The sequence below is a fragment of the Haemorhous mexicanus genome, chromosome Z (genome assembly GCF_027477595.1).
Source record: "Haemorhous mexicanus isolate bHaeMex1 chromosome Z, bHaeMex1.pri, whole genome shotgun sequence".
Taxonomy (NCBI): Eukaryota; Metazoa; Chordata; class Aves; order Passeriformes; family Fringillidae; genus Haemorhous; species Haemorhous mexicanus.
The window spans coordinates 74,760,014-74,786,310 of NC_082381.1; the positions used below are offsets into that span (position 1 = coordinate 74,760,014).

At 37.7% G+C, this 26,297-nt stretch overlaps 1 protein-coding gene and 2 long non-coding RNA genes across 3 annotated transcripts in view; 1 reads left to right on the plus strand and 2 right to left on the minus strand.

Moving 5' to 3' along the window:
* The window catches only part of HCN1 (hyperpolarization activated cyclic nucleotide gated potassium channel 1), a 194,314-nt gene extending 171,291 nt beyond the window's left edge, over positions 1-23,023 (plus strand). The window contains exons 6-8 of the mRNA XM_059873869.1: positions 291-531; positions 17,667-17,831; positions 19,507-23,023. Coding sequence (XP_059729852.1) covers positions 291-531; positions 17,667-17,831; positions 19,507-20,336 — 1,236 coding nt within the window. The 3' untranslated portion in view covers positions 20,337-23,023. The remainder of the gene's footprint in view (positions 1-290; positions 532-17,666; positions 17,832-19,506) is intronic.
* Positions 174-8,052, minus strand: LOC132341811 (uncharacterized). Its single transcript, XR_009490318.1, has 2 exons — positions 7,882-8,052; positions 174-4,201 (listed from the first exon to the last, which is right to left on the minus strand). It is a non-coding gene; the product is annotated as an uncharacterized LOC132341811 (long non-coding RNA).
* LOC132341813 (uncharacterized) lies at positions 10,317-17,740 on the minus strand. The gene is made up of 3 exons (XR_009490323.1): positions 17,600-17,740; positions 16,844-17,012; positions 10,317-15,666 (listed from the first exon to the last, which is right to left on the minus strand). It is a non-coding gene; the product is annotated as an uncharacterized LOC132341813 (long non-coding RNA).
* Positions 23,024-26,297: the final 3,274 nt, after the last annotated feature.

Below are 26,297 nucleotides of genomic sequence, written 5' to 3' on the forward strand. Positions count from 1 at the left end.
TTGTCACATTGTCCTCTTAAACTCCAATGGGAATAATAAATAACATGTGAAAGTCACCAGAGGAAGACAACCTTTAACCTTAGAAATACAAGTCAGACTGCACTTTTGTTTCAATCACTTCAAAAGAAACAGATTTAAATATGTTATAAAGTAAGCACAGAGACATGGAAAAGTCCAGTATGAGTATAAAGAAATTCTTTATTAAGAAAGCAGAATATCTTTTTTTCAAAGCCCATTATATTGAACATATTTACTGACCATTATTATCATGATGTTTCCTTCCCACTTAGGAGATTGTCAACTTCAACTGTCGGAAGCTGGTGGCTACAATGCCTCTTTTTGCTAATGCAGACCCAAATTTTGTGACTGCCATGCTAAGCAAACTGAGATTTGAGGTGTTCCAGCCTGGAGATTACATTATCCGAGAAGGGGCCGTGGGTAAGAAGATGTATTTCATTCAACATGGTGTTGCTGGTGTCATCACCAAGTCCAATAAGGAGCTGAAGCTCACAGATGGCTCTTACTTTGGAGGTGAGTAGGAAAAAAATGAATGATTACACTGGAGTGAATACACTAAAAGAAAGCATGTACAGATAACAGATAAAAAGAGACTTTTGAATAAGTCTTAACTAAGAGTCACTTGCCTAGACAATTCAAACCTCAGTGAAGTGTGCAAAATATTTCTGAACAAAACATTCAGAGTCTGCTTACTGTTGTGAGGACAGCTGTTACAAACGCAAAATGACTTTCCAGAATTTTGAAGTTATTTTGAATTAAAATTGCTGTTATTTAACAGAAAATAGTTTAATAAAAATTTAATAATTTTCATAGTTATTTTATAGCTTTTCAAAGGTAGAATTGACAGAAATAATCCTTAAAAAAGAATAATCTTTAAAAAAGACTAATAAAAAAATAAATATGATGGTAAAAATCATAGCAAGAATTGCAAAATTAGCATTGAATATAAGAGCATTATTTACATGGGATATTTTGCAATTCATTCATATTTCAGCATGTTATTAGTGCTTTTTCACTGAATTTACCACACATCAATGTTTATCCTGACAATATATACTAGGAGAAACTGGACTTCCTGTTTGACTAGGTACCTCTCTAACAGATGTATATTTATAAAAATCAGGCATTAATTTTAATCCTAATTAAATTAAGCTGGTAATCCTAATGAAAAATAGTTATTTGCTTAGATGAAGGCATCTGAATATATCTTGATGAAAGCAACTGCTTTTCTTACACATCATAATTGATGATACAATATAGTTTTTCCCCATGACTGTAAATTATCTTTGTGCAATAGAATAGGTGTCTGCTTCCACAAGCAGCAGAAAGACTGGTTTTCAGAAGCTGCTTGAATATTTGTGTGTGCACCACTGCTGCTCATGAGAGTTATTTACAGTTAGCTGGCCATTGTATTAATTTGCTGTTGAATTCCATTAAATGATCCCATAACTGACCTGAAAGCCTATCAGAAAATTCTCAATTGAAAGCCTAATCAGTGCCACTTAGTTGGTATAGAGAAGGGGGCAGCTAAGAAAAGTGAATTGGGCTCAGCGTTTCAATTGGGCTATAGAGTTACTTAACTAATCCCATTTTAGAATAATACGCTAAAGCAACTCCTACTGATCTGGCCAGAAGACCTTGTCACTTCGAAGTAGCCTCTGCAAGGTGATTTGTATCACCAGTATTTGTAGAAGCACTTTGGTAAAGAGGTCTTGTGCTTATCCCACAGGATTAAACTGTAGATGCTGAAGACAGGAGATTAACTAGAAAGAAAAGGTAAATGCTGAGGATGAAAAAACAGTGCAACTTTGGTCTTGGTCTCCTCTATGCTTAGCAGTGCCCTAGTTTATGAAAATGTGTTTGCAAGAGCCTCCGTGCTGAATCTGGCCATAATACTCCTCTGAACCAGCAGAGGATCAGAGGAGATTGCGCATGAAAGTATTTTACATAACTGTCAGCCTGTTGTTGCAGTGCAAACAACTATTTAGCTCATCCTATTCAACTGCTACCCTTCTTAACAGGAATGCAGACAAAAAATAAGCTAGCTGCAATATCCAGACACACAGGAGCTTACTACACTGCATACCAAAGCGCTTTTGCTCATCCAAACTGCAGCTGGGATGAGACAGGTGTTGCAGAAATGGGTGGTAATGCATCCAAAGCCTGCTGGGGCAAACAGAAGGTAATAGCTGCTGCTGTAACATGGAGGAGTGAGGAGAGATGAAAAAAGTGCACAGGGAGAGACAGCCTGAGAGAGGAAATGCCCCAAGATCCAGAGTGACGTAGCTCAGACCTGTTGTAGCAAAACACCATATATTGTGAATTTCCAGAAGTGTATTTCCAGCTGGGGAGAAAAAAGACCTATCTGGATCAGAGGAGCTGTGGATGCCCTGTCCACGGACATGTTTGAGGCCAGTCTGGATTGGGCCCTGAGCAACCTGATCTAGTGAATGTCACGCATGGCAAGGGCATTGGCACTAGATGATCCTTAATGTCCCTTATGACTCAAACCATTCTATGATTTTAGAATTCTATGACTGCAGCTGAAAAGAGAGAAAACAAACTGCCAATCAGATATATAGGAATTGAAAAGGTTTGGCTTCTCAAAGGAGAAAATAAAAAACAGTTCTAAAATTGTCATCTCTCTGGAGAATACCGACTTTCCCTGAAGTGTGTATCAGAATCTGAGTAAAGCTGCCTGACCAAAGCAGACACAAGAAATATTGCATAGGGATAAAATAATAAACTGGAAGGTCAAGGCTGCATTCAAATCCTAAAACCAATAACCCCATTTTTTGCTTAAAGGGCACATGATAAATCTGAAGCAGACACTATGTTTAAAATGCTACTTGTAACAACTGATCTGTTTAGCTCCCAGGTCTGACACAATACATCCACATCAACACCTGAGCTCCCAAAAGCAAGTAAAGGGCATGCAAGTGACAGGGTGCCATGCCTAAACAGATAATTTTTTAATTTTTAAACATCTTATGTTTTGAAAGTTCCTCGTCCCAGCTCAGAGATGCTAACTTCTGTCTGTCAGGTATGTCCCAGAGCTGAGTTACCTGGGGACCTTGGCTCTGGAGAGATTTGCAGGCTCACCTCCAGAACAGTGCAGGGTTTCACCAGCATCCTGCCTTGGATTTGGAAAACAAAACTCTTTACTTGCAAAATATTTCTGTGCTAACAACATTATATCAGGAAAACAATTTAGGTAAAAAAACTTACCAGTTAAAAAAAAACTACACTTAAGTTGTGGGAGAACTGGAGATTTGTGTGAAAGCCAAGATTTAAGAGGAACCAAAGCAGAATCATGAGTATTTGGGAATGACTTGAATAGAGACTGTGGGGAGAATGAAAGCCTGGAAAACCAAAAGTTGCAGTAAAAAAGAGGAAATATCCTGAGGTTTGAGGACTGGTGTGGAACATTTAAATTCTCTTGCCTGATCTTTGTTTTTAATTCAAAACAGGCTTAGATCTGGTCTAATAGGAAACCAAATAAACCTTACAATTGGTTGGTAATTCTTCTCAAAAAGAATATGCCTGGATAACCACCAGTGGAACAGATGAATCAGATTACACCTCTGCTGTACACTTTTTGTTCATTTTTGAGGGACTGTCCCGGTTTAGGGCAAATTTGGGAGAAAACCTCCAAAAGGGGCTCCCCCCAGAACGCAAACCCACACGGCCCCTCCCCCCAACCAGTTAGGGGAAAAATTTCCTCAGAGAGAAGTGGAAAAAAACCTGTTTATTTAAACAGGCAAAGCACTCCCCAGCACACAAAATGAACAATACCGGATGACAAAACTCTTTCACGGCTCTGAAGAGATGACAAGCTCAGAAAGTCTCTCCGGTGGGTGGTCGCTCTGTTATCAGTCCCTCTGGCACTGGGAATGGCCACTGCCCCCGTGGGCCACAAAGTGAGAGCTCTCGGTGCTCCCCCGGGTCCCAGTCCGGAGCAGGTTCGAACAGTTCCAAGAAAAGGGGAAGAAAAACAGTCCAGGGAACTCCTCTGCCTCATGTAGCTAAACTAACTAAAAAGGAAAGGAGGGCTCTGTTCTGCTCCGTGTGTGCCCAGACAGCACAATCCAGCAGAATGTGGAGGGCTGAGTGCAGTCCCTGATAACAAACTCTGTGCTGCTGCTTCTTCTTCTTCTCCCCTCCTTCACTCTCAGAGCCAGTCCTGAAGGCACAGAATATAATGTCCAACATAAACAGAATGGACGACCGGGATACAAGCATCATAACATCACCCTAGGACAGGGACATGCAAAGGGGTGGCAATAGAAAGATCTGGGCTTGACTACTGTCTGCCTCCTTCCTCATCTGTGCCCACTGGTTTCTCCTTTGGGGAGGGAAGGAGTGAATACAATAATGTAACCACAAAGATCTTGTGGTTTATTCCCTGGTATTTCTGTGGGAAGAGCCTTCTGTCCCTTGACCTTCATGTTTGTCCATAAATGTAATCTTCTTGAACTTTGTGTGCAGGAGCAATTTTTAGCCCCGCAGTGTGTAGGATGCTCTTTTTCATCCCAATAAGTGGGGTTTTTTTAGACTGCTGGTTGAAGGGCATTATCATCCTACATATCTCCTCCAAGTGCTAGTAGGAATTTGAAAGCAGTTTCTGGTACTATCCTTTTCAATAGGCCATATTCCCCCTACCATATTCATGGTATGCTCATCTGAATTTTTATAAAAGGGACAGGAATTAGACAAGGAAGAATACATGAAACTACTTTTCATTATACTATGCAGTTATGTAGTCATTTCTACTTCAATGAAATTATGTAAGCCACAGTTAGCAGTGAAGAATCATGGGATTTTAATACTCTATAGTGGCTTTTATTGGATTTGTTTTTAATTGAACTATATCTTGTTTTTTTAAACATTGGTAGATTTTTTATGCCCTCCTTAATTTTTTGCTTTCTGTTTGGTAATAGTTCCCCATTATTAGAAATTTTGCTCCTAGTTCCCCATTATTAAAATGGAATTGCTGCCACTATCAGCATAGCAGTTAGATGCATCTTTTCCTTGTAAAGTACAAGAGAAACTTCTGACACTGACAGAGTTTTCATATGGCAGGAAATAACGTTGCCCTCAACGGAAATTACCATGGAATCATAGAAACATAAAATGGCTTGAGTTAAAAGGATGTTTAACATCATCTACTTCTGCTCCCCCCACCATGGTCAGGGGCACCTCTCACTAGACCAGGTTGCTAAGAGCCCCATCCAAGTGTTCATCCTTGAACACTTCCAGGGACGGTGCATCCACATCCTCTCTGGGCAAGCTGTGCCAGTGCCTGACCACTCTCACTGTAAAGAATTTTTTCTTGATGTCTAATGTAAATCTATTCTGTTTCCCTTTTTTATAAAAGGGACAGGAATTAGACAAGGAAGAATACATGAAACTACTTTTCATTATACTATGCAGTTATGTAGTCATTTCTACTTTTTAAGTAGTTTAAGCCATTTCCCCTTGTCCTTTCACCACACGCTTCCTTAAAAAGTCTCTCTCTGTCTTTCTTGGAGACTCCTTTCAGGTACCAGAGGATCTCAATTAGGTCACCTCTAAGCCTTCTCTTTTCCTGGCAGAAAAAAACCTAATTCTGTCAGCCTTGCCTTACTGGAGAGGGGCTCCAGCCTTCTGATCATCTTGGCCTCCTCTGGATTTGTTCCAATAGGTCCAAGTCCTTCCTGTCTTGGAGACCCCAGCTCTGGATGAAGTGCTCCAGGTGGGTCTCAGCAGAGCAGAGCAGAGGGGCAGAATCCCCTCCCTGCCCTGCTGCCCACGGGGCTCTGGATGCAGCCCAGGACACGTTTGGCTCTCTGGGCTGGGAGTGCCATGGCAGGGCATGTGCAGCCTCTCACCCACAGCACCCCCAAGTCCTTCTGGGCAGGGCTGCTCTGGGGCTGCTCATGACCAGCCTGTGCTGATTCCAGGGGTTCCTACCCAGGTGCAGCACCAGCACTTGGCCTTGTTAAACCTCATCAGATTCCCAAGGGCCACTTCTTGAGCTTGTCCAGGTCCCTCTGGATGGCATCACATCCTTCAGAAGTGTCAACTGCAGTGCTCAGTTTGGATTCATTACAAATTTGCTGAGAGTGCTCTCAATTCCTTAATTTATTTCATTAATGAAGACACTACACAAGACTGGTCCCAGTATGGATCCCTGAGGGACACCACTTGTCACTGATATCCATCAGGACTCTGAACCATTGACTAGTGCCCTCAGGATGTGACCATACAAACAATTCTTTGTCCAAAGAATTATGATCTAGTTGCCTGTATGGTTAGTGACATGTGAGTGAAGGTCAGGAGAGAATGAATGCATGGTACGGACTATGTTAACACATAGGACAGAACTGTAGGGAAGAGCGTGGGGAGCGATATAGATGTCAACAGAGAGAGAACTCTGTGGGTAGGAGTCAGGTTGTGAGTGGTGCAAATAAATGGGAGAAAGAGCAGCTGACAGTGCAGGGGAACATCCTGGACATGAGACTGATGGGAAAGGGAGGAAAACGCAAGCAGCAAGCACAGATCTGAACAACCTCCAGAAGCTGGAAAAGAGTGGGAAGGTGCTAACACCTATCCCTTTCGAATAGCGAGTTGGAAAACCTGACTGCACATGTGTTTGCACTTAAGCTGAACTGAAAACTTGAGATTGACACACTTGAACTCAGCTTCCTTGGATGGAGAATAAAAATCAGGAGGCAGGTGAAAAATGTAAGCAATTGTATTTTGAGGATGTTGTGATTATGAAGTCGTTTAATTTTCTTGTCATCTTGTCCCTGGTCCTGAGTATCTACAGTTTACAATACTGAAAATACAAAGTACACAGCAGTGGATAATGACAGCTCCCCCATTTTTGCTTTCTCTGTCTCAGTGCACATTTGTCTTTCTCTTTAATATCTTGGCAGTTCAAACTCATTTATGATATAATACTAGTAATAAATGGTAGGAAGGAAATTGCCAGATTTCAAGCTTCTTGAACCTTTTCCTCTCAGTACCAGGTGACTGGATTAGAAATTGCTCTTCTTGCGACTGGAGGAATTACTGAACATTGTGTATTAATTCTTCACTATACATACAAAATAAGCAAAATGAAAAGATTTTGACATCTTCTGAGGTGAAGCACAAGAATATGAGTCATTTGCTTATAGAAGAGATTAATTCATCAGTTACTGGGACTTTCCAGAGCAGAATTATTAACATATCTAATGAACATAATACTAATCTAATTTACCTGTACCAATACATATTGATAGAAACTGATGTACTACCACTGCTGTGTGAATATTCTGATTTTTGCTTTGGAAAATTGTTTCAGAAACACTCCATAATAATATTATATAAGTTGGTAATTCAAAATCTCTGATAATTAATCAGACATTAATTATCAAACATGCAGTAGTGTAATAAACTAAAGAGATGTTTGCTTTACAATAAAGCCTTTCCAATTATCTCCTTCCTCTTACTCAGATGTATGGGTCTTAAGGCTACTTCAGTCATGACTTCAGTAAGATCAGGCCCTGCAACTTCTCCTTCCCTTCTGGAAAGGCCTTCTGCTCCCTGATACCTGGTGACCCTCCACTTCTCTGCACATCCCTCACCCCAGAGTCAGTCAGATGGTGTTCCCATGCACTCAGCTACAGATGGCAGGCTCCTGCCTGGAGAGCCAAGTGGAAAAGCAGCTTTCAACCATTGATAACTTGCCTGAGATTGTTACCCCAGCAAATATAAAAGTTTTAAGCTGTCCCAAAGCTAGTGCAAAGGACTTTGATAAGCAGGACTGGTTTCATGAGGTCCTGTGCCCCGTCAGCTGCCAGCCCTGTCAGAATCAGAGCCAGAGGAGTTACTCACCACAGGTAGTCCTGGTTTATTTAAGCACTTGCTGAGCTGCCTCCATGAACTGGTGTTAGAGTGGGGCTGACAGGCCTACGAAGAGGAGAAGAAAGGACTAAATCCACTGCCCAACCAGTACAGCTCAGCACAGCTTACTCAAAGGAGGATTTCTGGGAACACATTCAGGACTCTGCTGTTACTTCATTTGCTTACTCACTGGTGGACAGAGGCCTGATTGTTCACTGTGGTCTCATCCTGCTCTTTTCTGTAGTCACTGGCAAAATTCCTCTCAACCACAAAGGACACAAGATAAGACTGGTCTCCCTGCTATCTTTTCCTTTCTCCATCTGTTTTCCCACCTGTGTTTACACAGGCTTTCCTTCATGCAGCAGCCCAGACATATGTTCCTGGAAATTTAACCCTTTTTTCTGTTTTTAACAGATACTGTGTTAGAGCTGAAGGAATTGCTAGGGAAATCCAAATATTGCTAGGGAAATCCAAACTTAGGGTTTAGGAAGTGCAGATATATTTTTATTAATTAGGTTTGGGAGGCCCCATGGAGGTTTTGTTAGTTGAAGGAGTTTCCTGATTCCAGTAGATAAGTTTGCAGTAATTCACACTGCCCAATTTTTGATGTATCCATTGCAGATTCCGCTCCCCATTGTTTTTTCCCCCACTGAAAATCCCAATGGTATCATGCCAATTGGTATCAGTAGATAAATCAATTTTTAGACTAACTAAAACTGATACTGATAATTTTTTTTCCCTATCAACTTCCAGGTATGTTGAACATGAAGAAATGAATGTGATTAAAAAAAAAAAAAATTATGAGAGGTATATATGAGTGTTACTGTGTGTGAATATGAAACTGTTTTGACCTATCTCCTTGTAACAGAAGACAAATACATGTTTTATTTTACTTACTCAAAGGCAGATATCACTATCTGTGCTTCATGTCATCATTCATCTAGCAAATCTATCTAGAAACCAGATTCTCATTGCCATCTTCCCAGACAATGTCCCAGAGACATATTACAGCATCTTTTCTTTTTTGGTTTACTTTTTGTAACATGTAGTTCATGAAATACTTTCAATTTTAAATGTTTTATTTTGCTTAAATTATTTAATGCAGTTTTAACATTTACCCTTCTGTACTTTAAATTCTAATAAACTCTATTTTGCATTTGCTTCAGCTTGTAGAAGGCCAATTAGACAGAACTTCTTTGACCTACCTATTATTTATGGAGCTTTTCCCCTTTTCGGAACAGTAACTGTCAGTATATTTTAGACCAGTGCAGTGGAAAATAATACCATGGGAAATGTTGAGTCACTTTAGATTATATTTTCCCACTTATTTTTTTCTGGTTACACTCTAGGTGCTTCCTTTTGATAGAATACTTTAAAAGATTTGCAGTATAATACTGATTATAAATAGGAAAAAATCTGTAAAAGTGCTTTACATATGGACACTATATAATATGATTTATAATTTTACATTTTGCAAAAATACTGCATATGGCTATCCCTTATTCAAGGTAGTGGTGGATTAGGTCTTTCAATATTCATACTATAATCTAGATAGTTAATTATAAGTAGCCCTACTGAGGTGTGATTATTTGAATTCTTAATAGCAGGGACATAATTAAATGCTTTAAGGGAGCAGGATCTCCACATCTCCATGCCAACTCGTTTGTAAAAACGTTTTTCAGCTGAACAGTATAGAACATTTTTCTAAAAATATTGTCTGCAAGAGGGCCTAAAAATTAAATATTTTTTTGGCACAGACTAATCTGCCATTTTGAGCCTACGTAATATGCAATAGTCCTCATAATATTGCATAATTTCTTGTTGACCAAAAAGTATTGTGTTGTTCTTTTGACACCACATTTTATATGGAAAATAATAATCAGTCAGAAGGACTTCCTACTAACCAAACCAATTAATTTTTTTTTAAAAATGCAAGAGAATTTTTAGGAAGATAGAATGAAAATAACTTACTCTTCCATTCTAAAAGGTAGAAGCTGATTTGGGTTTAGGAGTTTTATTAGTTAGCAAACATAAATATAAATTTAACAGTATTCATAATAATAACATAAGTAAAATCTTTCAATCTAAAAGCATAAATAAATTATAATTATAAATCTGCTAATTCATTAACAGCATACATTTTTAATTTAAACTTTATATAACTAGACACAAGTAAAATATGACATAGCATGCCTTGGAAATCAAATGTGGTCAACACAGATAAAGCAGAAGATTTTCCAAGCACCTTCAATTTCACACAATAAAGTTTTAAATAAATATTTGAGTTTAGATTAAATATTTAATCTAAATATTTAATTCAGAACCGACAGTCTCTGATATTTTTTTAATAATTTAATGAAAAGAAGTACAATATTTTTACAGTCAACTTCAATTCAAGTTGAATAGTTTAAATTGTAACTGTTATTGTTTGCCAAACTCAAGATTACAAGAGCATACCACTGAATACATAAGGAACTAAGGTTTTTTTTTTCAATAGGCAGTAAGCATCTGTCAGAATAAAAGTAGGAGTAAATGAATTACATAAAATCACTTTTGGCCTTTGACACAGTGAGTATGGAAGCTAAATCTGTGCTTAGGCATATCATCTTAGAACCTTAGCTTAATTATTAATTTTTAAAAGCATATGAAATTATTATCTGTAATGTTGTGAGCTTTTACAAGGTAATAAATAGACTATCTAAATCACTCTTTGTAGAAAGAATGCTTAAATAAATTAGAAGAAAAACATATGGATGCTCTGTTATAAATAGCATTGAAGACAAAATATGCACTTTTATTTCTATTTTATAAAAGTACCCTAACCCTCTGTTCTGTCATACAGACCTTTCTTAGAAGAATTTGATAGAACATGGGAAAATAGTCAGGATGTTAGAAATGTTCATAAGTCTAGATGTGGCACTCAGTGCCAGGGTCTGGCTGACAGGGTGCTGTTCAGTTAAAGGTCAGACTTGATGGTCTTGGAGGTCTTTTCCAACCTCAGTGATTCTGTCTTTCTGTTACTGGCTTTTGTCTGCACTAGTAATGAAAACTTGGCCACAGCTATTTTCAGAACCTGCACATGGAAGAAAGCAAAGAGAGGTCAGGATGAAAAATAAAAAGTTCCTGCTCAGATAACTTGCCACTTTTTATTAAGATAAGAAACTGGTTTCTCCTAGCTAAGTGGCACAAAAGACACATTTGTATCTAGGTAGGGAAAGGAATATACTCTCAGGGTTGTTAGCAAACCCTAAAAAAATATTAAATGGTTTTCTTTTAAATAAGTATTTGTCTATAAATTCTATCAAAGTTTTGGTCAATTAAATGTAGGCACTCCTTTAAAATGAATATTTTTTTCCTAAGTAAATTTTTGCTATCTCTTTTTGCTATTGTTACGTTAAATTAAATAAAATACTATTAATTAAACTATGAACATGCGGAGAGCTCAGGTGTCAGTCTTCAGAGACAGAAATTTCAAATTACTACAAACAGGCAATAAAAAGGTCAGCTAAACTAACATATGTGGTTTTTGTCTGGGGAATTTTGGGGTTTTTTTGTTATTTTTTTGGTTGGATTTTTTAATAGGATGATTCATAAGGGTAACAGCTATCACAAATTACAAATATATATTTAAAATAAGTTCAGGTAAATAGTTTAAAAAGTGATAAGACTGGAGATGGGATATTACAGAAGTTGATTTTCATTCCAATCAGCCATTTCCAGCCCCTCTTCAAATCAGTAACTTCTCAGTTATGTATCCAGGCTCTTTTATGAACCCTCTCTCCAACGGATGAACGCAGATATCTGAAACAACTCAACAGGCAATTATTACTGTCATATTTTAAATGAAGAGGTCATGCAGGCTGTATCTCCTAACTGAAACTGACTTGTCTGCAATTCCGTATTTAGTGTAAACATGGTGGCAAAAGTGGCAGTTTTTGCATAGTTTCCTTTTGGACAGTCCAGATTACAAATCTGTCTGTAAAAGGCAGGAATTATCTCAATTTTCTGTTCTCCTTTAGCTTTCTCCCTTGCTGCAGAAATGTTCCTCTTGAGCAGTATTTTAGGATTTCTTAAATGCAGGATTGAATTTTTTAGAACACAGATTACTGAAATTCATTTAATTGCATCAAACTGCATTCTGAGTAATTGTAAGACCTGGTGGTAGTTATTTTAGTAACTATTAAAAAAAAAAAGCATCATATGTCTGCGTTTACCATTGTGTACACTAGCAATAATATACTGAAAGATAAAAAGAACACATTAAAAATGGGGAAAATTATAGATAAACGTATTTCACATTTTCCAGAGTTTAATAAAGAATAAGAAAACAGAAGTGCAGATGCTTATGTTAAAGTAACATTATCATATGAAACAGCTTCTTCTTGTTTTCTATATGGAAGATGCTCAAGTCGAATGAAACTGGAAAATCACTCAATTTCTGAAAGATTGGGATGCCTAGAAGCTTACTGATTTTTTTTTTTTTTTTTTTTTTTACCTTTCTTGAAGTTCATATAGTCCTTTCCTAAAGGGAAAGCCCCTTGCTGTGACTGGCACAGCAAGAAAGTGCCCATATTAGCTAGTTTCTGCTTAGTAGACAACTTCAGCTGCATGAAAGAAGTAAAGAACTATCAATCTTTGTAGCATGCCAAGGAGCTGCTGTTATGAAGAGCTGTTGGAAAATAAGGATAGCCATGGTTCTGGGAAGCTTACTCTGAAGTCTTATGAGATGGGAGGATGGAAAGAGTACTTGGACAGAGAAGTTTTGTCTATGGTAGTTTAGTAACTCATTGCTCTTTATAAAATAAACTCAATTCTAATCCACTGTCCTGTTCTTAAAAAACATTCCCAAGTCAGTTTGACTGACTGACCCAAGCTTTTGAATTACTGTGACTTTCCATCTTTCTTCTGCTGCTGGGAGTAATCAGCCTGAACAGCTGACAGCACACACAGTAACCTATATACCCTCGACAAGAACAAGTTTGCTGTTGAGAAACTGAAACAGTAGTCAGCTGTCCTCAGTTGGAATGACCTCTCACTAGATCCTGTAATGTTTAATCTAACAAATTATGGGAAATCATACAGCTTTGGAAGGGGACAGAAAGGTATAAAAACTGCTAAGTGATTTTAGTTGCTTTTAATATAGACACTATAGCTGAAATACTGTTGAATTCATTCATTCATTACTACACAAATTTAATTTCTGCACCTAGTAAACTGAACTTGTGTCCTTGCAAGACAAAGATATACATACAATAATTCATTGTAGGAATTTTGTTTATACAATGTAACATCCTAAGCTAAGAAATATGGTCCATGGAGACATGACTGGTTTGGTGTCCTTCAGTGAACTTGCTAACTACTGGACTCATAACTTATCTTTATCAACACAGTTTACTGTTGGTGCGCACATTTTTTCTGTAGATTTTCTCTAGTCAAATGTTAATGTGACATATGAAGTAGAGTAATTACATCTGGAATGTAACTGATATGCAAAATCAATAGATGATGAATGGACAATTATACACTCTCACAGAAACTATACTGCTTCTCAGAGTGAAAAAGGAATTTTCCTATCTAAAAATTTTCTGTATAAAATGGAAACCAGAAGTTGTTGCTAGGATGGCCAGTAGATACATACCCATCCAGCAAAGACTAATGAAGAGATCAACGTCATTCATGGTACTAGTGATTAATCTCCCCCATATCCATATACATGGATGTGAAGGAGATTAATACATAATACATTTACATATACATGCCCACATCCTTATTTTCTCAAAGAAAAAGGTGTTTAGGCATCATGTAGCAACAGGGGAGGGCTAAAAATTATCACCTACAGTGGCATATCAGTACAGTCCATAAGAACAATGAACCTGGTTTCAGTTGGGATCAAAACTTGATCCTTACAAATGACCTATTATTCCTGTTCTTTAAAATTCATCCTGTGGGCTATGTCACTCACCTCATTCAGATTCTCCTGAAATCAGCTTTGCTTATTGCTGTCTTTCAGATATGCAGAGTGCTCTGTCACATTAATGCAATAGTAAAACACAACCTATGCATTCCCTGTTTTATGAGAAACTGATACAGGCAAGCTACTTTACAAATTCACAGTGTTCCAAAAATTGAACCTGATCCAGCTTTTGCTGAAATCCTGCCATAGAATCATAGAACCACTTAGATTGAAAAGACCTTTGGATCATTGAGTACAATTGTTAATGCAGCACTAACTACTCTATCACTCAGCCACGTCCCACATAGGTGTGCAACTGGAATGCTGGTGATCAATTTTGATTATTACAACTTTCAGAACAAGGTTAGCTTTAAACTTTTATCATTGCACTTTTCAGTTAGAGTCTTCATAGCAGAAAGTACACTATATTTTAGCCCATTTCTTATTATTATTTTGAGGGCTGTCTTTTTACATGGGAAAGACTTGATCATAGCAGACCACAAATTATGATTTTCACAAAGGAATTAATTAAATTTGCATTAGGCATGGACTGTAAGAACAAATAAATGTTTTTAGCATCATTCTTTGTTTTCAAACAGTCACTTTTCATTAGGGCAGTGACTGACATTTGTTTCACAATGTTCTAGGTAACAGTTGTCCATAGAGATTAAAGTAAAATTTACATTCAGAATTGAATTACAGGTTCACTGTAGCCTAATACATAGTTTTTAATTGGAATTTAAGACATTCTTTTGTTTGGAAAGGAAAGATAGTAATTTTTGACACACTGACAGTGTCAGCACGAAGGCAATGCACCATGCCAAATGCACATAGTAATATTAGTGAGTAATATGCTGCTGACACTTTATTTTTATGCTAATAGACCACCTTGTTTAGCCAAGTTGTTTAAAAATAGTCTATGCCTTTTGTGTTCCACTACACACTCCTATGCTATTATTGTATTTCCTAGTCTATTTAAATCAATTGAACTTCAAGGAGAGCGTAATTGTTAAGGGCACCTGGTGTACTTGATGCCACTAAGGCTCATTTTAAATATGTCATGGCTCTTTTCATTACTTTATTATTTTCATTAAAAACAAACACTGCTTTATTTAAATAAACACAAGTGTTTAATGGGAACTCATTTCAGTATTCTGTGTTCCTCCTCTCTGGTCCCGATAAAGAATATTTCATATATTATTTCTGATTATGCTTGAAGGTCTGTCCAAACAAACAGCTGATAGATTAACACATACAATTAGCAAACACTTTAGTCTTATGAACAAACTACAAATGATGCTATTGATACATATTACAAGGCAATACAGATAATGTATCAGTGACTATAATACAGTTCTATTCAGTCAAGAAATACCACTGGAAATGCAGTATGTGGGTATTCATTCACAGTATTTTTTCTGTAAGAAAACAATAGTTCAGACCATTCAACTGGAGTTGAGAACAAAAAGCTGTCTTTGCTTACTGAGGAGGCAGGCTCCACAGCAGCACTCCCTGACCATTTTATGGGCACTGAACATTTGTCATATCTTTTCTGACCCGTTGTTTATTATATTATCTAACTAGTAGGATTACAGGTATTAAAAGCCTTCCAGACTTATAGTCTTCAACCAGAAGTCGTGATTCGACAGTCTGCACATCATAGTTTTCATTTTTTTCCCTTCACCTTGACAAAACATAATAGAAGATGAAAGAAGATGAAGAAAAAAAAATAAATATTTGTTGCAGTAGTATCCATGACTTCTACGGTCCCATTGTCCTGTGATGAAGCCTAACATTGTCTCTTATGGTTTCTTGACATTTTTCTGTTGAAGAAATCAAAATACAGTAGTCAAGATTATTAATAATGAAAACTCTACTTTAATTTTTTCTAGACTCTTCAGGATGATGGGGATTTAGGAGATGCTGTTTTTTGGGGGGGCATTTGATACTTTTTATACTCAAGCATTTGTTGAGAGTAGCAGAAGACACCTATTTATATGTCTTTATTGTTTGCAGCAATTTTAACTGAAGAGAGCTGAGAATCAAGAGGTGATCATTAGTCACACCAACTTTCCGGACAATTTTCTCTAAATTCAACCATGTATTATAACACTTTATTATTTGTGAGACTTAAAGAATATCTTAGGAAATAAAACAAGTATTGTCTGCACTTAACTGCTCCCCTGGGGCAAAATGCCCTTCTCTTGTAACTAAAATGCAGTGGGTTCAATCTAAGGAGAAGAGGTCAGGCTATGCTAGGAGTGAGAAAAGGAAAGGACTGACTTCTGTTATACCTGGCTGGTTCTTTACAGTAAACTGTCATTTTTTCATGTGCATCAAGTTTTGTGAGGGACTTTAGGTCAAATCTCTTACCAGCATTCTCTATAAATTCTGTACTTTACTCTCCCAATAGTCTCTATAAATTCTTCCCAAAGCTGTTGGGGTTTAAGTACATTCTGTGCTAGTACTGGTCGAATGTTAATTTACTTTGATTTATCCACTGTAATTTAAGCATCTTATCCCCTAAGCTTTCAGGGTTAGATAGCATGTGGAAATTCCTCAAGAAGTATGAAACAAAGGTTCTTCATATTCTAGATTAATAAAAAATATATTTCTTAAAGACATACAGCAAAAAAACCCAAACCAAGAACTAGGTTGGTACATTGTAGAACTGAAGTCTGCAGAATTATTTATTAGTTGGTTTTCCACACTTGAAAATGATGGTTTGATTGAAATTGAGTATGTAATGGACAAAAAAGCAAGGTAGGAGTCAGTTTCCTACTTTTGTTTTCAAATACGAAGTATGAACTTGCAGCCCTTGACTGCTGGAACTGAGTAGGGAAACTGTCTCTCACCCTGCTTCAGCTAAAGAATTCTTGATATTCCTAAGCGTGTTCGTAGTCCCCAGTTTGAAAATGGGATGAACTCAAACACTACTTTTTGCAAATTACTTTTTAATTTTCTGTATTTTAATCTAAATAATGTAAATAAATGTTTTACCCCACATGTTTTGCTGATCCAAGCCTCAGACACTGACTTTGGCCTCCATGCAGTCATCCTGATACATTGGGTGGAAGAATTAGAAGTCAAAAGCTGGAGCTGTCTCTTGGGACTCTGCACATAGCTTCAGTTTCTAGTGTTCCAGAACAATGAATTCCTGTTGGGGGCACTTGCAGAGAAAGGCTACTAGTCTAATCATATGATTTCCACTTTTTAATCTAATGAAAAAAAAAGTCAAAAGTTGTAAGTTTTCTCTCCCTGAAATACATAGGACATAAACATCAAGGAAATAGAAGGCCTGTTCAATAGAAGGCTTCAAGTATTTTTTTTCTCAGAACAGCTCTTATATTCAAATATCATTATATTGTGGTATCATGTATTGCATTAGTTTAGTAAATCTGGTGAATGATTAAAGGGATTGGTCCTCTATGGCAGCTGTATATTTAAAAGAAAATCAATAGAATCCCCTGGATTAATTCAGCACTTGGGTTAATCAAAGTCATCAAGCTGTGTTTGACAGCTGATGGATCATTTCTTAGAACCTGAAGCACTATTTTAAAAAGGCTTCATAAAATCAGAGTTCATACTGAAAAAACCTATAGGCAGGGCTCTTAAAGGACATGAATTTTTTTTTCAGAGTAGCAAAAACAGAATCAAATACCTTCAGAATTGTCCCTGCAAGCTTATGTAAGCAGAAATAGAAAAATTGCTGCTGAGTACTAAATTATTACTTGTTAGCACAGAGTCAATCTCTACCTTTAAAGTTTCACATGGTTCAGTAACTTCTTTGTTTTCAATGGGTGCTGAATGTTTCTCTCCCCAGAGATCTGCCTTTTAACCAAGGGCCGTCGAACTGCCAGTGTTCGAGCAGACACGTACTGCCGCCTGTACTCCCTCTCAGTGGACAACTTCAACGAGGTCCTGGAAGAGTACCCCATGATGAGAAGGGCCTTCGAAACCGTGGCAATTGATAGACTTGACAGGATAGGTATTTATTTCATTTTTTTGCATATGATTAATTCTTAAAATCCATTTTCTTTCCCTTGGGCTGCATGATAAAAAAGCCCTCTTTGAAAGTTTTTTGTTGTTATGCTGCAGTAAATGTTTTCTTGATCTATAAATAACACATATCTGCAGACAAGAATTTTGCAATCTCACTTTTAAATAATAAAACCCACCGAGTTTTAGAAAGGTCTTGTACTCCTCTGAGGATTATTTTTCATACTTTAATTATCATTAGTATTATTTATTAATCCTGTAGATTTCTTTTGCTGCCTTCAGCACTTGATAGGATTTATGCTGTGTCACGAGCAGTAGATGACATTTTCCTAAATAAATTGCTTACAGATGACATCTATAATGCTGGGAAGAGCTGAAGCCTCTCAGCACTCACAAACCCATTGTTTGTTGAAGTGAATTAATCCTTTGCAGCAGGGCTCTCATTTTTCTCACAACATGGGCACTGCTAGCCCTGATGGCTGCACGCTGGCACTGCTCAGATCTGCCTGCAATCAGAAAAGCAGTCCAATAATATACAAGTGAAAGGCAGAAGGGTATAGCAGATTATCAAATCAGGAGGTGTCAACTTGCTGTTTCAGTATTTGGGACCTCCCAACAGAACATGCTAGGCAAAGCAAAGTTTCAGACAGGAGAATTGCACTCATCATTATCATCATTACTGGCACTCATTTTAAAATACAGCTGTAAAAAAAAAAAGAAAAAGGAAAAAAAAAAAAGTCACTTGTCCTGTTTGGTGTTGTTTCCTCAACTTCTCCAGAAAATTTGTCTGAGGATTTCTCCACATCAACTCAATGCATTAAACTTCTACAATTTGTCTTGCAAGACAATTCGTCTTTCAGTCCAAGTCTAAGTAATATGTGCTTGAAAAATATTAGCACTAAAGCTCCAGTCTGTTCTTGGAGCAGCAATCCCATTTGAAGTGCAGTGTTTTATTAAAAAAAAAAAAAAGAGAGCAGTTGAGTGCCGTTGTGTTCCCAAGCATTTGATGACTCAGACAGAATAGCGTCTACATCTTACAGACACTGTGAGCCATCAAGCAGACATCAGGTCATGGTGTACAGCAGTCTTCACTGTGCAAGCAGGTGTCACATTATCCACGAGTTCATATTAGTTCACAAACACTTAAAAACACTGGTTACTACCGATGTCTAGTAACTAGTTCACAGAAATGTGCTAGATGACAGGTGTACTTTTAAAACATGTAACTGTTTACTGGAAATTCAGGCAGTTTTGCAACGAGAAAGATGATGTAGGTGCAGAGCACGATGACTTTTTCTGACAGTTGTTCAGGAAATTACGGTTTTTACATGTAATTGTAGTAATAACAGTAAACTGCAAGTGAGGGGGCAGACAAAGGCCAGGTGTCGGAGCGCGGCGGCGCTCCGAAGGCCCGCGGTGCGGAGAGGGCCGCGGGCGGGCTGGGCTGCATGCGGAGCACAGCCGCGGGGACCTGCGGCAGTGCCAGCGTGGCACAGCCCCCTCCTGCCCTGGGCTGGCGGCCGAGCGATGCCCGCTCAGCCACCCGCTGCCTGCTGAGGCTTTTACAACAAACAGTCCTCAGCGACGGGTGCTGAAACACAAAGCCAGAGAGGGGCCCTGCCCCCGCACCTCGGGCTCACTAACTCTTCTGCCTCTCTGTGAAGGGAAGAAGAACTCGATCCTGCTGCAGAAATTCCAGAAGGACCTCAACACCGGCGTCTTCAACAACCAGGAGAATGAGATCTTGAAGCAGATCGTGAAGCACGACAGGGAGATGGTGCAGACCATCGCCCCGGTGAGCCTGCAGCAGATGCCAGCCCTCAACTCCAGCACCTCGGCCTCGTCGTCGCGCGGCAGGACGCAGTCCCCTCCCGTGTACACCAGCAGCAGCCTCTCGCACACCAACCTGCACTCGCCCTCGCCCAGCACGCAGCCGCCCCAACAGGCTGTCATCCTGTCGCCCTGCTCCTACACCACGGCCGTCTGCAGCCCGCCGGTACAGAGCCCGCTGGCCGGCCGAACTTTCCAGTACGCCTCGCCGACCGCCTCGCAGCTCTCCCTCATGCAGCAGCAGCAGCAGCAGCAGCAACAGCAGCCGCAGGCGGCGCAGCAGCCGCCGGGAGCCGCGCAGAAGAACGAGGTGCACAAGAGCACCCAGGCCCTCCACAACACCAACCTGACGCGGGAGGTGCGGCCGCTGTCCGCCTCGCAGCCCTCCTTGCCCCACGAGATCTCCACCCTGATCGCCAGGCCTCACCCCACCGTGGGGGAGTCGCTCGCCTCCCTCCCGCAGCCCGCCCCGGGCCCCGGCGTGCCCCCGGCCGGCCGGGCCACCGTGCCCCAGCGGGTCTCGCTGTTCCGGCAGATGTCCTCGGGAGCCATCCCCCCGAACCGCGGGGCCGCGCCGCCTGCGGCCCCGCTGCAAAGGGATTCTTCCACAGTCTTAAGCACAGAGCCCGAGGGAGACAAACCGCGGTTCGCCTCAAACTTATGATCCCTGGTGACTGTGAGCAATAGACTTGCGACAAACCGAGCACCATCCCCCGAACTGTTTTAGCCTGTTTCCTAATGTGCCCCAGCAGTCTACTATCAGAAAAATAATTTAGACAGCTTTGCCCTATGTAACGAATGTAAAAGTTTTATATATATATATATCTCCAAATATATATATATAAAGGCAATTAAAAAAACTTGTTTGAGTTCATGTCTTCCTTTTTTGCAACCATTGCAGAAAATTAAAATTAGCGCTAATATTACTTATTTTTAATGTGTTGACTTTAAAATCAGCCTAACAGATTTCTCTGTTTATGAGATTGGCTGTTTTCATGGGGAAACTGTCAACACAACAACAAACTTCAAACAAGTATATTTAAAAAAAGGAAAAAAAAAGGAAATAAAACCATCAATTTAACTAACACATAGCACTGACTGATATTCTGAAACCTTTGTTACTTCATTTATTGCGCATATGTTGTTAATTTCTTGTGAAGAATTCATTTGTTATTTCACATTGCATTTCATATGTTAGCACCATCCATTGGAATTTAGATTGGAAGAGAATTATATTGCAAACACATGCAGTGTAAAGGGAGGCACTAGCACTCCTCCAGATAGGTTGTAACCTCATGGCATGTCAACCCTTCTGTTGTCTGAGAATTGGGTGGACTTTGATCTTCACACTGCTAAAGACTTTTCAAAGACTAAATATTTCCATTGTAAATAAATTTTTAGACCCAAGCAAAAATAGATGCTGTGTGGTGTACCATTGCAAGGTCTTTGTTTAGGAATTTAGGTTCCGCTTTTCACTTCAAAATTTACAGTTTTAAAATTTGTTAAAGCTAAGTGCAACACAACTGTTAAATTGTAATGCAATGGCTTAAAACCTACAGTGTTACTTTTACATGCAATGTTTTATGCAAAATTGTACGCTTGATCCTGCAAATCGCTTGTACTTCACCAATACCATCACTTTTCTTCTTCTTGCCCTCAATAGCATCTGAGACTATTCCATGCATGCTTTGGAAAAAAAAAGACAATAAAAATAGGTTTGGTCAGTAGGAAAAGGCTTTACGGTATCTTAGAAAATAATAACCATTCATTAATTGTGTCTACCTTAAAATTCCTATAATGCTGACTTTGAATCTCTGGTTTAAGTCTAGAAGTGAGGTTTTTCATTTAAAGGATTATTTGTAAACCACAGCTTGATTTAGACTTTCAGGTGCTTTCTGTGTCTTCACTGTAGTTTTGTAGTTGACTGTGGTGTTAATTTACAAAAATAAATATAATATAGCATCAAGTCTGTCTGGAAATGCACGATTTGCTCTGTGTATATTGTAATTAAATGGTTAGTATATCCTAAGGCATGTAGTGTCAAACATAGCCCATAGGTATGAGGTTTATTATTTTTTATGTCTTCAAAACAGAAAGGAAACGGTGACAGAAAGCAGGGTTAAAGCATACTGTTTTGTGAACATTTTGTTTTGTTTGCTCAAACCTTCACATTATCTTATCCACAAAAAAAAAAAAAGAAAAAAAAATTCGTAATCGTTTGTGCCTGATTTGTCACATTAAATAGAGATTGAAACTAAATGTGTCATAATTTAACTCACTGAAAAATCAGCATTATGGATATGATACAAGCATATATTCTGTTCCTTAAAACCCAGCTGACTCTGTTAAGGAAATGGATGCAAAGGAGTTCTCCTCTTCCCATCAATGCTGAGTTTAATGATGCATGGAAGAATTAAATAACATCACAAACTATGTAATGCAGTGAATCCAGATGTACTTGAGAGCCAAGTAAATTCTCTAAAGCTAACAGAGCTTGAACCCGTGCTGCCTGTTATACCTTTTACTAAAGTGGTACATCAAATAAAATTTTTTAAAATCGTCCATTTTTTTTGCTGACTCACATTCACCAGTAAAGATCGATGTAATTAACCCACTAACATGCTGCTGCCATTAATTTAAGTGACCTGGAGTGGAAATGGGGAAATGATTGTTTAAAAAAGTGTCTCAAACATTATGGATACGCTGCAAGACCATTTATTTATGAGTACAATACCCCTTATATTATTTTAATGCTAACAAATTCTGTCAGTTAATTAAGATCATATACTGATCTTGAAAACTGTTTAAGGTTTACATTTAATAGGAGAAATGGGGTTAGTAGCAAAATATTTTTATATATATTTTTATTTTATTTTAAGCACTATGAAGAAATATTAATTCACATGGTCTTTCAGTGAAACCATAAATAATTTTTAATGACTTTGTAATAGAGTGGACAATATCTAGGATTTGTATGTTAATTTAAAAAAATGGTACAGGGTATAAAATTATATACGTATATATATATATGTATGTATGAATGTATATATACTTAGATTAAGAAACAAATGACTCACATTCCTGTAATATAAAGGTCCATTGCTAGTTTCAGAAGTGACCTATTTTCTCTGTACATAAGTAGGCCCATAAGTATGAGATCTCACATCTGTACAAGATGAAATGTATTAATGAAAAAGGTTGGATCTTACTGCTGCTGGGAAGACTATAGATCTGGTTCTTACAATAATTGTATGATCAGGGATGAGTTAGATTTTTTTTTGTCTTTGCTCAAAGCCATAAATAAACAAATATAAAAGATTATTAATAAATTGAAGAAAATATATAAAAAAATAAAACCATGATATTTTTTTTTCCTTCCATTATCTGTGTAACTGAGCCAAGTTTTGCTTTACCACAAAAGAAGAACTGTTTGCTTATCTCTTTTCTTTATTCTGTGCCCAAAAGTGATATGCACTGAGTATGGGGAGGTGGAGGAAAAGCTGCCTGAGTAATTCTGTGCATTCGTGAATTAAGAAGGCTTAGAAATTCAAGGATACTACTTATTTACACAAGCAGTTGCTAAGATGTGTTTCCTCTGCAGATTAGAGAAATTTATTTTCAAAAAAACCTCTCATGTAAGCTATTGCCATTTATCAGAAATATATCATGACTGCAAATATTTGAAAGTTAAGCTTGTTTTTATATATTAAATATCCTGGGGAGAATTGCAAATAGTTGTTAGTGCAACTTAAGGAAAATGTATTCTATCATATTTTCACTTTATTTTACTCTGTGTGCCAATCCCAGATTATGTACCTCTGAACTTGTGTATAAGAGTTGAGATTTCAAGGCACGGAAGTAATGTTCATTAATTGCATTTTAGGTCATTGTAAATTAAAAAGCACAGTCCGTTCAAATGAATAGCACATTGTGTGTTTTCCATTACCTTCAGTAGGGTCAATAGAATCCTAAACTGATAAACTGATTTGAAGCAAGCATGGGTAGTTGTATTTTATTTTATTGTATTTTTTTGTAATTTGCACTGTAAAGTGTATTGTGAATTCCTTTCACAAGTACTACTTCTTTTTTTTTTTACTTTGCATTGCTAAGATATAGCTCTATTCCAATAGTAGGCAATGAAGTGATTTTCAATAATACCAGCATTGAACCAGAAGAATTTTATTAAGCAGCAAAATCCAGTTCTCTTGTCTGCATTTGACCACTTCACTGAGTATACATTGCTGTCTGGTCCAGTCTTATTATTTCATACATTTTTGTGTCAAGAACCAAACAAAACAAAGGGTTGTTTTTAAGAGGTATTTTATATCACTAATGTGATTTTTTTTGTGTGTTTACACACTAATTTATATATTTTTAGAATCTCTTAAAGTCTAATATCTCTATCTACCTCAGCCTGCTTCCTACCTTACCTTGGACTGGAACCAAAGTAAATTTTATTCTGAATAGCAAACTTTCTTGCCTTGGTGCATGTCAGTAAGAGGTTAACTTAATAGTTCTGTTTTCAAAATTTGAGTTCTCACACTGACTTCAGTATTTCTGTACAGGTGCATTCTTTTCTACTGTATAAGTGACATTGTTCAGTGAAGAAAAAAGCATTTTATTTGAAAAACAAGATGATAAACTTTTCAATTAATCTGAAATTCAACTGCTCTGTGAATACTCAGTGACACTAATTGCTTCTGTTCAAAAGTCCTCTGTTCACAAAAAAAAAAAAAGTCCTACACTATAGGAAGAGGAAGTGTTTCTTTACAAATCATAGGTCTGAGCTACAAGCATTATTGGAACACTGTATTAGAAATGGTGTGCAAATTTATTTCTTATTTCTTTAGTAGTTTAGCCTTTTTTTTTTTTTTTTTTTTTAATCAAGGGACTGTAAGAGCATTAATATTGCCCTAGACTATGTCCTAAGAGAAATACATGCTGTGATTTTTGAATTTACAAATTTTTCCCCAACAGTCAGTACCCAGTGCTTGTATACTTAGCCCTGTGAATCTTCTTCTTGATCATCTTAAGGTCACAAAATCTGCAATGTTCTATTGGTGGTACATTGAGTATGACCACTATTCATGCTTAAATACCTTTTCTTCAGAAAGCCAAATATGTGCAGTCTGTTTACTGTTTTGTCACTGTGGTATAGAGGTTTTAAGTAGAGATCTGGTTTTGAAGTTTAAAAAGTTCCTGTGTATCAGAGTACAATAACTGCAGATCTCCTTTTTCATGTGGGCAGTTACGCGTTTTGGGTTCCTAGACCAGGCTGTTCTTGAATTGGATTTTTTATTACTTTACAAAGTCAACATTAATAATGGGTTTGCTGTGTTTGTTACACCAAATGTGCAGTCTGTATTTTTGAGGAGAGGCCTACAGTCTTTTATAGCATTTAATTATTTCTAAGTGCTGGAAGATTGACATCCAATAGTAATGCAAATAGTTGTTAGCTATTAGCTGTTAGCTAAGAGGCAATGTGAGCAGTAGCTGTTGCCAGGTCATTGTCCACTGCAACAATCTAGGTGGAAATCTAGGTGGACAGCAGTGTTAGATATGGTCTTACAAAAAACAGAAATAGTCCCAAGTATGAACCAGACTGATCAATTTGCATCTGAGCCTTCTGTGATAAAGTAGATTATATTGCAGTTGCAGACTTTGCTTTTTTTAAAATCTGCTAGTCAATACCCATTTTGTCCGTAATGTGTCTTCATCCTCTGCAACGTCGTCTTGGCAACTGAAATATGTACCAATATTTGTAGACAGTGCATCTCAACTGTACTTCAGTTTAGCTGATACCTGAATTTTAAATACTAAAAAAGATTAAGAAATCTGGGGTTAAAAAAAAAAAAAAGCCAAGCAAAAACAATGCCAAAAACAGCCAGACATGGTAAAGGAAATATATGTGTATGTTTTACAAACTGGTATTATGCTGATGCCCTCCATCAGGAAGGACTCAAGTACATTCACTGATGAACTTGTACCTTTGTTATTGTATCACAGATAGTCACGCTCTTGGCAGAAATGGTGAATGCCATGGAAAGATTCTAGAGAATAGTTTTGACATCTCCTTTTTTTTCTCCGATAGCAAGAAGTTGTTCATCAGATCCACCAGACAAATAAGAATACAGATGGTGTAGTTCAAGACTGTTGCTTTTTTTGCTCTTGTCTTTTTTGCAAGACAAAAAGATGTAGACACAATTCAGATCTGCTAGATAAAACCTTGACTGAATTAATGCACATAGAGAAATTATAGAGCTTATGCTAATTTTAGTACATAACATCAGAAAAAAAGCTTTTAGACAATGAAAAAAAATTCATTTTTTCATCACTGCATACATGGCTTAAGGTAGTGTGTGTCCCTAAACACTGTGTAATCTGTCTGTGGGTTAGATCAAAGATAACCTCTGAGCCAGAAAGTGAGAAATTGTGTCTTTACTCTTTTAATCTCCTATTTAGTTTGTACACATTTTAATGTCCCAGAATAAGAAATCCCAACACAAAAACAGCAACAAAAAGAGGACATTACAAATCCCTGAGGTTTTGATCCTCTCTAAATAAGTGTTCCAACAACTGGTTTTTGGTTTTCTGTGAGAGCTGAATTAATCGTAATGAAGGTATC